Source organism: Stigmatopora nigra, chromosome 6 (assembly GCF_051989575.1).
Source record: "Stigmatopora nigra isolate UIUO_SnigA chromosome 6, RoL_Snig_1.1, whole genome shotgun sequence".
NCBI classification, from domain to species: domain Eukaryota; kingdom Metazoa; phylum Chordata; class Actinopteri; order Syngnathiformes; family Syngnathidae; genus Stigmatopora; species Stigmatopora nigra.
Window position 1 is genome coordinate 13,477,050 of NC_135513.1, and position 13,659 is coordinate 13,490,708.

Below are 13,659 nucleotides of genomic sequence, written 5' to 3' on the forward strand. Positions count from 1 at the left end.
CTTTGAGGAAGTCTCTTTGAGAAAGTCTCTTTGAGACACTTTTTAATCCATAACCCCAGTTTTTTTTGTATTATTTTTTTGATGATTGACCCAAGCTAATCCATCTACATGCTTGCGTTGAGATTCCCCAATTAAATTCCTCCCGTGACTAACGTCACCCTCACTTTAGAACTAACACCGAACACACCGACACGAAAAACAGGCGAGCTCTAAACGTCCGATTAGCGCCGTTCCGTTAGCACCGTACAAAACGCTGCGCGGTAATTTGGTGGCACGTCTCGACTAACTTGAATTGAGCTCTGGCGGTCCCGCCCACCCTTCACTGATTGGGGTTGGATCTCTGAGCGGCGTGGCACGGGTCTAAGGATTCCTTGGTGGCGCCACCATAGACGTCCACGTCTAGATCGGTCCAGGGGGCGATGTTGCCCAGGACCGAGGAGGTGCACTCCGCCAGGGCGGCCACTTCGGCCGGTTTCAGGACTCGGTCCCACAAGTTGAACTGCGAGAGTTCGCCAACCAGCGCTTGGGAGGCATCGAAGCGTCCCCCAAGAGTGTCCTTTGGTATGGAAAACAGAATTTGTTTTTAATAACTCATTTAGTTGCCATCAACTTCAATCCCTCATTACAATAATGCTAAAAAATGTGTTTAAAATATTTTAATATATATGTATATTCCATAGCGGCCAACCTCAGCCAATTGCTCCCCTTGTTAATGATTGCAATTCCTTTTTAAACGATAAAAACTTGTACAAATGCAACGCAACACACTTATTTACTCATATTACGTACACTTAAAAGTATTAAATTTTCTCCAAATTTGACAGAGTGCCCAATCAGTTGGTGCACTTAATTCAAGATTCTGTAGATGTCGCTGTATGACACTGACTGCTTGACTGTCTGGGTACATTGCTTGCTGACACGCTATATTTATATAGTGAAAAGGGACTGACACTTAAAGCATGACAATTTTAGCAATCCTTTATGTTTTTGTCTGCTACCAGTAACTGAGACCATCCAGATTAGAGCCAAAATGGCTAAAACCAAATCAATTTGACCAAAAACTTACTCCAAAAAAATTAAATCCTGTACTAAAGTTGACCTACACAATTTTAATTCATCAAAAAAACTTGATAGGTATGATTAACATGATGACAACTACAGTGTTCCCTCGTCATTTCACGGCTCAACTTTTCCGTCCTCTGGGTATATCGCGATTATACGTAACAAACCAAGTACAAATAACAAAAAAAACTAACTTTTACAAAATCTATCCTAGGTCATCATATTACCTGTTCTTGGCCCAGGATGAGCACCCCTCCAGGTTTGATGGGATGCCAGGCAGCCAATCCTTCACCTCGCCCCTTCATTTTGCCACCCTGATAGGCCTTCCACACGCCATCCCTCAACGTCCAGCTAACACAGATATGCTGCCATTGGTCCTGCGGCAAGGACAATGGCAACTGGGCCACCTGATTCAGACAAAACTCCTTATTAAAGTGACTTAGTTTGAACTAAACCCAAAAAAATGGATGGTGCGCATGTTGTGAGTGAGCAAAAATACCTTATCGTTAATAAGCAGCTCCACAGGGTTGTGGACGCCTTGGAGTAAGACCAATTCATTGGGCTGCCCGGGTACCGAGTACGAGAATGGCGTACCGATCCCGCCTTCCTTGGCCTTGAGCCAGATGCAGGCGGTGAATGCGTACATCTCCGTTATCTCCTTCCGGACTAGGCCGTACATGTAGTTGGTGCGCATGGGGAAGGATAGTACGAAGCCGTCGGGGAAGGACGGTTCGCCTAGGGCTTTATAGGAAAAAAAATACAATAAAAAGCATGTGTCAGAGATATACAGTAATCCCTCGAATAGCGCGGATTCAAGTATTGCGGTTTCACTACATGGTGGATTTTTTTAAGGGATTTTTTGGGGGAAATTCATAAAAATGTGAAAATCCACGCTGAAACTTGTGAGAAGAAGCCACTCCCCTTTCCTCCACTTGTTACTATGACTCAAAACTGAAGGATAAAAAATATATTATTTTTTTCATAATAAATATATATGTATTTTTTTTTAAAATAAGAAATAAAAGATATATTTATTTTTTAAATACTTTGTGATTTTTCGTTTATGACGGCTATGTCTGGTCTACAATAACTGTGATAATTGAGGGAATACTGTACTTTTAATTTATTTTTTAATTTAAATTTTTTCAAATATTTTTTTATTTTATTTTATTTTTTAGTTTTAGTTTTTAAACCCCATAATGAGGACACTAGCTTCACTAATGATCAGTCTGTCAGCTACAGATGGAACTCTTGGAGAGATGAGAGAATGACAAAAAAAACTCAAAGTATTTTTGCGTGAGAAACACAAAAGAAATGTATTATTTATACCTTGCCAACTTTTTTATTTTTAAATATCAACCACCGAAGAACGATACCCAATTTCCAAACAAAGTTTCTCCTCACCAAAAACCTCATTATCTCCAATTTTTTTGTGACAAGTTGCCCCAAATCCAAGAACATGTTCTATTTTCATACCTGTCAACTGGTACGTTCTCGCCGTAATTGGTACAACTGAAAGCCCATTTTTATATTGGTACGCTGTACACATGAAAATGGTACGCTAAACGGTGATTTTGAGAAAAAAAAATAAATTAAGGCACTTTCTAGCCATTTTTCACCATCCGCCATTGTTTCTTCCCGGAAACGCATGTCTGCCAAGTGATATATGTACCGGCGCCTCTGATTGGCTAAAAAAAAAAGATCATGATAAACATTTCGTTTTGTAACACTTTCACCATGTGATTTCCGTTTCCTGTTCCCTTGTTTATGTTTACTTTCATTTGATCAGCTGTTTCTGGTCTGTTTACAAGTCAAGAATACTCTCTAAAGTGGTAAGATTTTCCATGTATTTATACATATATGTAAGGGCGAAAACAAAATTTGGTAAGATCACAAATGGTTCGAGGTTGACAGGTATGTATTTTCCACTCCTTATCAAAGAACAAAAAAAATGGCGGATAATAAACCTATTCTTCTATTCTCTTGGAAGCCATTTTGTAGTTATAACAATTAAACATGGTCTTCAGTGAGCCTTGACAAATTGCTCAAATCTTCTAGTACTTAATGAGGTTATAAAAATGGTGTATTTTCAAACTTACTGTGTTCCAATTCGCTGACGCGGTGGTTGGCGGTGTCCAATCCCTGGTCGATCTTCTCATATTGTCCTTGAGTTTCCTTCCTCATGGCTTGTCGTTCTTTCTCCAGCATCTTGATTTTCCTCTCCAGTTCGCCTTCCAGGTCCTCCACCCTCCAGGGGGCCTTCCCGCGACCTGGGGTGCCTTTAGCCGGGGGTTTGGAGCCGGGTCGATGGGCTCCGTGGGGTGCCGGAGCCGCCGGTTTGGAGTTGGTGTTGCTTGTGGGTGGAGTTGGAGCTTTGGATGTCACTGTCGGGGTGCTGGTACTTGCAGTTGTGGATGTTTCGGTGAGGTTTAAGGCTGCTGGGCCTATTTCGGCCTAGAAGCAAATAAAAAAACTTGATAATAAGGTTCAGAAATACACTTTGGGTGTATTTCGGCCTAGATGCAAATTTAAAACTTGGTAATAAGATTCAGAAATACACTTTTTTTTCAAAAAATATCCTTTGAAAAGACATTTTGTACAGACTAGGCTAAAATGCTAAGCTAACTGACTTAGCGACATATAAAAATAACTTCTCCTGTGACATTATTGACCCAAAAGTAGCAAAATTTGAGCCAAAATAAAATTAAAATAACCCAAAAATACCCCAAAAATGCTTTTGAAGCCTCTTAAATTTTATTTTATGATTTCAGGTCGGTGGAAAAGTGGTTTGTGCATTAGGCTCGCATCTCTGAGGTCCTTGGGTTCAAATTCTGGTCACATTAGCATAGGCTCCAGCACTACCATCAACCTTATGAGGATAAAGTGGTTTCAGAAAATGAAATGAGGGGCTAAAAAATTGAATATTACTGGGAAACTTGATTTTTTTGTCGAAAATGTACGTCTTTAATTGGTATTGAGTTCGTCATGACGTAAACACAACTTTAGACACCCGTACGGTCGCTAATTATTCTGCTTTCACATTGTGAGATAATGATTATCGTTAGCCTTGAATAGTAAACAGAAGTTTCCTGTCTAATTCAAATTTGAAACCAATTGACGCCCTCCCTTTTGTTTCACTGGCGTTTCTGGCTCGCTTCCATCCTTTTAACGCTGACATTGAAGGAACTCCTGATGAATAAATATCAACAAAGTTGCTGAGGCAAGGACTGAGTGTCTGACTCCCTGATTGGCCGATGGGCCGACCAGGCCAGGCCAGGAATGGAAATGAACATCCAGAAGACTCACTCACCTTCAACTGTTTACTTTTTTTCAGCCCACACACACACAAAGGATGTTATGAAGCTGACCTCTTCTCAGCTCAACCTGGCTAGCTTCATCTTTTATTTATATGTCTCAAGATCCTGCATGCGGCTATTGGGGGGGGGGGGGGGGGCTGCTGCTGTCACGGTTTGTGGGGGGGCTGACACTTCTCCTGGATCCGTTGGGAATTGGTCAAAACAGGCATTTTTTAACAGAAAATGATGGTGGAGGAGTGGTTAGTGTGTTGGCTTGCAGGTCTAGGGTCGAGGGTTTGATCCCCCACTGTGTGGAGTTTGCATATTGGACCTAGGCTTATGTGGGTTTTCTCTAGGGACTCTGCTTTCCTCCCACAATTCCAAACTATTCATGCTAGGCTATTTTGTTGAACACTTAATTGTGTGGCGGCCCGTGGGCCAAATCTGGCCCACCGCATCATTTTGTGTGGCCCGGGAAAGTCAATCATGAGTGCTGACTTTCTGTTTTAGGATCAAATTATAATGAAGAGTATAGATGTATATTAAATTTCCTGATTTTCCCCTTTTTAAATCAATAATTGCCATTTTTTATCCATTTTCTCTGTTTTTAGTTAAAAAATAATTTTGTAAAACCTAAAAATATATTTAAAAAAAAATCTAAAATAAACATTGTTTTAGATCTATAAAAAAAACTGAATATTCCGGCCTTTTAATCCAGTTATTTTAATCCATTTATAAACAAAAAAATCTAAATATTATATCTAAAATGGTCCAGCCCACATAAAATCAAGTTAACATAAACCCGAGTCTGACACCCTTGTGATAGACAAATATATTCTATTTAATACCTCCAATTTCTCAATGCGGTCCTTCAGGTCCATGATGGCCCTGGCCAACTCCTCCACAGCCCTGGCCGTCTGCAACTGCGAAGCCGCCGAAGAACTGACATCATCTCCAGCCATGATCCGCCGATTCCCGCTCCAGACCCCCACGCTACGTTCAGGTCCCTCACCACCATTGTGTCCATCCTCCTCCTCCAAACCACTCTCGCACTCACTCAGCTTTCCCGTCAGCTCCCTAATGGTCCTCTGATCCATAAGAATCTGGTCATTCTGCCTCGCCACCATCTGCCGAAGCTCCTCGGCGGTAGTACGGAGAAAAGTCCACTCCTCGTCGGCTAGGGGGTCGTCAGCCATCGCCCGACGCCCGCCATCCTTCCCCTCGCAGTCCCCCGGCGGGATCGGCGTGCATATAAGTCGGCTATAGCCCAAAGTCTTACTCGAGGCTCGCCCGATTTCCTCGCCGAGATCGAGTTCGTCGGGCGAGGGGAGTCCGAAGTCGTTATCCACGCCCGAGGAATCGGCGCCGTGGAGGGCGCCGAGCCGTAGGAGCGACTCGGACGTCAGGGTGGCGTTGTCGTCCGGGGTGGCGGAAGCCGAAGTGGCGCCTTTACGGGGGTAAACGCTAGCGAAGATGCAGATGACGGCGCCGAGGAAGGCTAACGCGCCGGCGCCTACCAGGACCACCATGAACTTCATCGTGTTCAAAAGAAATGAATGAGCTACGCGGCGGAAATGTCTCTCGCCTGCTCGTCGGGCGGTCTGAATGACTCCTCGGCGCCGTTGCTAAGCTCCTCTCCTCTTGGCGTCGTCATGGAGACGGGGCGGGAGGGGGCGGGGCCAAGCCGTGTGCTCATGCGTCAGTTGGGTTGTGTGAATAAATGAGGAGATGATGGATCCCTGGATGAGCGTGTGTTTGTGTGTGTGTGTGTGTGGCAAATAAATAACAAAATAATAAATGTTCATATTTTTTTATTTATGAATTTTAGTAAGGATGACAGACCTCAAATAATTGGACTTTTTTTTTCGCTTATGTTTTTGTGGTGAATTTAAATGAGTTTATCACTAGTAGGCGTAAATCTATTTTTATTGAGAGGGTTGTCTGTTGTAATAATGAAGTCTTATTGATAAATAATGTAGGAATAAAACAATGAATTTTTTTCAGTGCTATTGACGTTCATAAATACCTGATAATGCAGCTTTTGAAATATGTTGAAATGAGTTTAGCATGAGTAGATGTACTAGCCATTTTTAAATGCTGCTTTATAATAATTGAAAGTACTTTTTTAACTGATTACTGGGGGGAAAAATCAACATTTAATTCAATTGATGAATACTGAGTACATCAATATTGTTACAGATTCTTTGCTGAGGATAAAAAACACATCTAAGTAATCTTATGGCTCTTATTTTTAATCTAAGCAATAAATAATACTACCTTTTATCACCAAAAAAACTAAAATCCCACCACTATACTTCTTGTAGTGAGTTTTCAGTACATCAATATTGTTACTGAATTGCTACTACGCAGCTAAATAATGTTATGTTTCATTTTTTTTATCGATGCTATAAATAAGACTACGTTTTATCACAAAAAAAACTAATATTCCATCACTGTACTTCTTGTAAAGACTCCTGAAAATTGATCTCATTAAATTATTCGTGATAAAAAAGGACCCGAGAGTGCGTCCTGTTTCATGCCCGACTCCACACGACATCACGTTATTTTTTTTAGTCTCCCCGTCTCCGTGACATTGGGAAAAAGCTGGCAACAAGTCCTATTAAACATTCATGGGCCACATACACCGTTGACAAGCACAATGAAAGAGAATAAATCAATGTCTTTGTTTTGTTGAATGTCACATAGGGAAAAAAACTGCATTTAGTCGAACTATAGAAGCAAAAGCTGGACAAAGAACGCTTGCAGCAACGCGCTAACAACCCAAGGCTAACTGTCGGCGCGCTCAAAGTTTTTGATAAAAGGAATGCATGCAGGCTTTTATTGACTTTTCAGGGGTGTCGGGGGGTTTTGTACTTATAGATTCTTAACGGGCCAATGATTAAATCTAATTAGGCTGCTTGAGGGGTCTCAAGACTAATGCAAATGTGACTATACAAACATATTTGTGTTCTAAAACACACTTTAAAAGCGTACCACACTATAGTACTGAAAAAAAGCAGACACCATTTACCAATATTTATGAAATGGACATAACTAATTTATTTTTACTACGTGGAAACCAGGGAAAACTGGACTAATGGGTTGGAATTGGTATGAATTACATGCAAGAATGCTTTGCTAGCTAGGCATAGCTACCCAAAAACTAGCATACTTGCTATTTTCTTTATTTTGACAATTTGGAAACGAGATATTGCATCAAAAGTGCTAAGAAAATGGGATGTCATGGGTTCAAATTTTTACAAATTACATTTAAGAATGTATAGCTAGCTAGCTATAGCTATATGAACTTGCTATGGCTAACCAAACTAGCTATAGCTAGCCGAACAGGCAATAGCTAGCCGAACTGGCAATAGCTAGCCGAACTGGCTATTGCTAGCCGAACTAGCTATAGCTAGCCAAACGAGCTATAGCTACTTGAAAAATAGTAATTGCTATCTTCTTTATCTTGACAATCTGGAAACGAGGTATCGCGTCAAAAGTTCTAAAAATTGGGATGTAATGGATTGGAATTTATATGAATTATATGTAACAAATTAAAAAAAATACACATAAGAATGTTTTGATAGCGAGCCACAGCTAGTACAAATTGTACCGGATTCAAGACATACTACTTGTGTTTAGCTTCTCATTTAACAGTCTTAACAGCTTGAAATGTGGTTTAATACTACTCTACAAGATTAAATGGTAGCACCAGGGTGAATAAATGGTGCGACCCGCATCCTAGATTGCAGGTTAATCTCCAGAGATGGCCCACATGGATGGCGCACGCATTTAAAGAGAAGTGGGCCATCATCACTAGTCTCATGAGTAGGTCAGTGAAAGTACCAAAAGCACGACTTTAATTTAGTCTAACCTCTCAATAGAGGAGACAAAATGCCTCGAGTGAAATTTCATCTTATTTTTAGAAGTGTCAAGAGAATACATTGACATTGAATCAGCCTTGGTTAGGATGCAAAAAGTTGTCATGCTTCTCTTGTGCAACAGCGCCACCCTGTGGAACATTTCACAACAACTACTGAAGGCCAAGAAAATGCTAACATCTAAAAAAAAAAAAAAAGGCATTTTACATGTGAAAATTAAACTAATTTTTTTGACCAACATTAAAAAAATCAGAAATTCTGGTTATGACATCACAACCAGAATATTTTTCTATGCTTTTTGACCTTTTTGCTATTTTTGCTAACTTGTTCTAGCTAGCCTAGCAAAACCAAGGCATGATTATCAATTCTGGTTATGACGTCAAAACCAGAATTGCTAAAAAATAACTAAAATACACAATGACATCAAACCAAAAAATACTTTTTGTAGCTTTTTAATTTAAAGCACACAAAAAGCAACAAGATAACAGGTAACATGACATGTGAATATACAGTAATATCATTTTTACAATTAAAAACATGCTTCAGAAAGATACATTACAATGTCACCCGTGTACATAATTCATATACCAACAAAAATAACTGCCTTCTGGTTCAAACCTACATTGAATTGCATCACATTGAACAGAATTATGCATATTTTAAAACTATAACACAGTACAAAAAAAACAGATCAAAACGCAATTAATATGGATCATTTCTTTAAAAATAGTGCTAAAGAAAGCATAAAAATCAAGCTTATTTTTTTCAGAAAGCACAACTAAAAATCACAATTGGCTGAATGACAGGCCTCTAAAAATTGTGCTAGTCCTTAAAAAAATATTATTATTAAAAAGGATGAAAACACCTAAGTACTTTTCTACTTAATTCCTACCCACAACTTAAAGCGCAAATATATAATCCTCGGAAGAACCCGTCCCAAAAAACTTCAGAACGCAGGTTTTTGGCAGAAAATTAGCCAGTGAAGGAAAAATAAAAAGGCAGAATTTGGATTTTACCTAAAAATGTCCACTTTAATAACTTTATTTAGTCTCAATTCTATTTTTAAGTGCATAACTCTGATTTTTTTATTCTCAGAAATGCAATTTCAAGCCAGAATTAGAAAAATAAGGTCATCCTCCTAACATTTAAGTAAAAACTCAACATTTCTGACTTTATAGTGCAGTCAGCACACTATAAAAAGTCAAAATTGTCACTTAAAAATTAAAATTATTATTTTTCCCTTCACTGGCTCTAATTATCTACCATACTTTCTACTTTCTAATATTTGGGAACACATGTACTAACGACGAGAACCATCCAGCCTCCATCACAACAACAAAAAATCCTTTTTAATAGTTTTTACAAGCTTACGTCTTAAAATTCATGCTAAAATTGCAAAACTATGTTTTTTCCCAAGTTGAGGTGAGGTCAAAAACAAAAGCAGCTATAAGGCAACATATTGGGGTGAGCTTTCTAATACTGTGTAACATGATATACAACATTCCAACCTTCCATTAAAAGCGCCACAAATATCGTCTTAGGACGGCTGTAATGGACTACGACTTACCGATGCGGTTTACTACGTGTGTACATGAACGTGAAATACTCGCTTGTACTTTATGTGTGTGCTGTAAATGCGTTCCAAGTGAAAGAAAATGGCAACTAAAAAGTTTAGAGACGCAGTGGAGTGCATTGTATTCATCCTTCGCGGCCAAAAGTGGTTAGACGTGCATTTGATTGTTGGGGGAATTGAAAAATAGGTATTTGTAGGAATGCCAAGGAGAAAGTTGGGCGGTGTAGCTGCCATCTAATTCAATATATACATTTGGGAATGGGGATTTTTAATGAATGGGCGGGGTTGTGAATAGAATTTGAGTTTTTTTTGGTGATGGTATACAAAATGGAGTTGTTTTAGGCTGAGGCAAGTTTGGGAGCCTTGAAACATTATTTTGTTAATACATTTTTTTTTTTTTAAAAAAAACCTTGACTAAAGGCCTTCACATTTTTCGGTTGTCAGAGGACTACAATGTTAAGTTTTGGACTACAATGTAACATTTTAGACCTGGCAAACATTTATGTGGACATCATTTTTTTTTTCAGAAACGACATCATGTAAAAATATTTTGTTTTTACGCTCATTAGGTTATGATTAGCCTAAATATCAAAAAGAAAATAAAATGTGATGCGTCGCAAGATTCTGGGTCTTAGGATGTGGATCAAAGTTTTTGGTATATTTCAAGTGAAAGCAAAGATGAACTAAATCAAACAAACTTTCAAAGGAATTTAGAGGGCATGTCAAATTACCTTTCAATCAATATTCCTTCTGTATTAACGGCATAGTTCAGTCTTGAACCGCCCCCAAAAGAGGCGTGGCTTGACTCTTACTTTATCTCGATATGTCACTCTCGGACCTACATTTCATTTACGGCTTGGGCGAGGCGGTCTTTGGGATATCGGGGGCGGAGCTAGGCGTCGGGGACGCGCTGCCTTCGGCGGAGACTTCTGGAGAGGCGGGGCCTGAAGCTGGGGATGGGAATTCCTTGATGGTAACCGTGACTAAGTTGGTGGTGACGTCGGTAACCACCACATCTTGGCAGCTTGGTCCCAATTGCGGGTGCCAATCGGGGTCCCCCTCCACGGGGACCCTGGCTTGTTCCGGGGGGCCGCCTCCTTGGGCCGCGGGGGCGACACCGGCGCCCTCTGTGGGATCGGAAGGGGCACATCGGGGGATATTCGGAGATTCCGCGGGAATTTGGTTGGACTGGGGTGAATCGCTAGGGGGCGGGGCGGAAGATTCGGATGGCGGTGAAGAAGCCCGTAGAGGGGAGGGGGCGGGACGGGTGTTCCTGCTGTTGCAAGACCCCGCTTGAGGGTGAAAGGTCAAAGGGCCGCCACACTGTAAGCCAAAGGGTTTCCCGTACATGGGGAAGCCTAGCATCTTCAGCGGGGGCTGGAATGGTCTATAGGGGGCTTCGCCCTTCTTCCCGATGATCCGGTTACGGGATGGGATGTTGTGGCGGCCCCCCGGGAGGCTCCTGGCCCCGCCCCCTGTGGAACCGCCGCGATTTGCCTTGTCAATCACCTTCAAGTTGAGGATGATGCGGCCACGTTTGACCTCACGGGGCTTTACGCGGCGGTTGAGGATGCGAACGGTTTCGGAGAACGGCGAGGCGTGGGGGCGGGACGGCATCCCGCCCGACCCGGAGAAGGAGGACGCCGTGGGGTCCGAGCGGGGGAGTGGGCGGCGGGACATGCGGTGGCAGCGGTGAATGTCTTTTTTCAGTTTGTGGGTGGCGGCTAGGGAGTTGAGTTTGGGTGACGTGGTGGCTAACGGGTGGGGTGAGGATGAGGAAGGGGGCGCCGCGCGATTGGCGGAGGCCGTGGGAGGGCGGGGCCGAGATTTGGGGCATTGGGTGCTTGTTTCACCCTTTTGAGGCTAGAAAAAAATAACAGTTTTAAGGATAATTACCCTAATGTTTGAAGGTAATAATCCAAAACAACAGTATTTAAAGGGGAAGGATTTTTTTTAGCTAGTTGGTTTTCATCTGATAATAAATAAAATGATATTTGAACATAAAAAGAGTCCAGCCATTTTCAATGAGACTCACAAACAGATATATTCAAGCACAGGTGTATGTAATAATGGGTAATAATGATTTAACGAATAAGGGGATTTAAATTTGGATACTCGCATATGATTGGCTAAAATGTCTGGTGGTCATTTCCTCAAAATGTTAATGTTTTTTTTCTTTAATCAACCAGAGAAGCAAAACACCAGAATAATAAAATTGTGTTTCTTTGCAATTCAATAATTGACATATTTTAGTTTTTATTAGTGTATTATTTAACACAATTATCTTTGTTAGGACTTAAAATGTATTATTAAGTTATGCCATGCATCTTTATTATTTTACCTTACCTTAATCACTAGGTTTTTCGGTTTTGGCCCTCGTTTCTTTTGTCCGCTGCGTTCTCGCTCTCGTTCTCTGCAAAAAAATGAAATCAAAAGCATTCCGTAAGAAAACCACAAATATGTATAACATTTCCTCAGTGTCTGTTCCTCTTCAAAAGAATCGTCTTGCCAAGTTTCCACTCGTAATGGCAGACAATCACAACACAACACGTAGTTGCCGAAAAAATACTCACTTTTGTTCAAAACCAAGTATCAGCCTGTCATCCAAAATATTCTCCTCCGGCTCCCATGTGCTGTCCCTGAATGAGCACAAAGAACAGATAAAAAGAGGACACATCTTACAATAACACTCACCCCCCCAAAAAATCTATATTAAGACATTTATAAAAAGGCATCGTGACAATTTTCCTCAGTACTTACTTCATTGCCCATCCCTTCCATTTTACCAGATATTCAAGTCTCCCCTACAAGAAAAATGCAAAAAGGATGCGTTCAGGTACATTTAAAAAAATCACATAAAATATAACACTGTACATACACTATTAAATTGAGTTACCTCAGACGAAAAAAAACTTGCAAACCGTTCCACATACACAAAGAAAATGTGGCAACCAAATTTTTAGTCAACACGTGGTGACAAGCTCAGTAAAAACTTTGAGGAGAGGCCATTCAGAGGTCACGGAGGGGGGGCTTTATAGTGGGGGGCTATTGGTTTACGACATGGACCTGACACTTGACCTTAGGGCACCACTCGTATTGTGTACAGGCTTTTGACTGATGCTACTAAACTTAACTTGATAAGTTAACGGGACACCTAAAATACCTCATAGTTAAGCCAAAGTATAACTCACGTGGAAAAGGTGAAAAGCCACATTAACAACAGATATATGTGCCGTGAACGCAACGCACGCTGGCCCCGTGTAGCTTTAGCTACCGTTAGCTGTCGCATAAATCAGGCCCCGTTGAACACTCCTCCCGTCGGCCTAACTCTTTCCCGCGGAGGTTCTATTGTGTTACTTTTACTGTCGGCTAAAAGGACCCCAAAACAACACTATTGCCGTTTGTCTATGCTTCGTGGCCTGCATTAGCATCTAGCTTAGTGAGAGGCAGGCCTCCGAAGCCAGTGAGAAAGCCGAAGATGGATGACTTTCCTTCGGAAAACATCTGTCAAAAGACGCGGGAGAAATTTGGTGAAGGTAAACGCTCACCTTTCGGACGCGGCGCTTCATTATGGCTTCCGCAGCGAAGACGCGGTCGCCCATGGCCGAGAGCTCCATCCTATCTATGCGCTTCTCGTCCGGGTCGTGTTACCAGACGACAAGGATGTTCGGTTCTGCTCGGTTCGACCGCGGCCGAACTGTCCGCGAAACGAACGCGATGCAACTGGGTCCTGCCCGCTGTGTGTGTCACGTGGTTGAGGCCAGCCCCCTTGGTCGTCATGGCAACGATGAAGATACTCTCCGCCATTGTTATCGAATGTAAACAGATACAACAGTCAATTGTCACG

General features: G+C 41.4%; 2 protein-coding genes across 2 annotated transcripts; both read right to left on the bottom strand.

Annotated features, from left to right (window-relative positions):
* nptxrb (neuronal pentraxin receptor b) lies at positions 1 to 5,993 on the bottom strand. Its single transcript, XM_077719738.1, has 5 exons — positions 5,207 to 5,993; positions 3,162 to 3,516; positions 1,562 to 1,803; positions 1,290 to 1,469; positions 1 to 556 (listed from the first exon to the last, which is right to left on the bottom strand). Exons 1-5 carry the CDS (start codon positions 5,894 to 5,896, stop codon positions 320 to 322), a joined length of 1,704 nt encoding a protein of 567 aa, XP_077575864.1. The 5' UTR covers positions 5,897 to 5,993; the 3' UTR covers positions 1 to 319.
* A 2,682-nt stretch (positions 5,994 to 8,675) lies between these two features.
* cbx6a (chromobox homolog 6a) lies at positions 8,676 to 13,607 on the bottom strand. Its single transcript, XM_077719229.1, has 5 exons — positions 13,361 to 13,607; positions 12,573 to 12,616; positions 12,386 to 12,451; positions 12,159 to 12,225; positions 8,676 to 11,675 (listed from the first exon to the last, which is right to left on the bottom strand). The coding sequence occupies exons 1-5, from the start codon at positions 13,427 to 13,429 to the stop codon at positions 10,662 to 10,664; spliced, it is 1,260 nt and encodes a 419-aa protein (XP_077575355.1). The 5' UTR covers positions 13,430 to 13,607; the 3' UTR covers positions 8,676 to 10,661.
* Between the last annotated feature and the right edge of the window lie 52 nt (positions 13,608 to 13,659).

Bases quoted from the DNA above. Each gene is read 5' to 3' on its own strand.
- cbx6a (XM_077719229.1), bottom strand. From the start codon at position 13,429: ATGGAGCTCTCGGCCATGGGCGACCGCGTCTTCGCTGCGGAAGCCATA. The intron at 12,226-12,385 runs GTGAGTATTTTT...ATTTTTTTGCAG, and splicing joins ATACTTGGTTTTGAACAAAA to AGAACGAGAGCGAGAACGCA. The intron at 11,676-12,158 runs GTAAGGTAAAAT...ATTTTTTTCTAG, and splicing joins CGAAAAACCTAGTGATTAAG to CCTCAAAAGGGTGAAACAAG.
- nptxrb (XM_077719738.1), bottom strand. From the start codon at position 5,896: ATGAAGTTCATGGTGGTCCTGGTAGGCGCCGGCGCGTTAGCCTTCCTC. The intron at 3,517-5,206 runs GTATTAAATAGA...ATTTGCTTCTAG, and splicing joins ACCGCATTGAGAAATTGGAG to GCCGAAATAGGCCCAGCAGC. The intron at 1,470-1,561 runs GTATTTTTGCTC...TGTCTGAATCAG, and splicing joins AGCTGCTTATTAACGATAAG to GTGGCCCAGTTGCCATTGTC.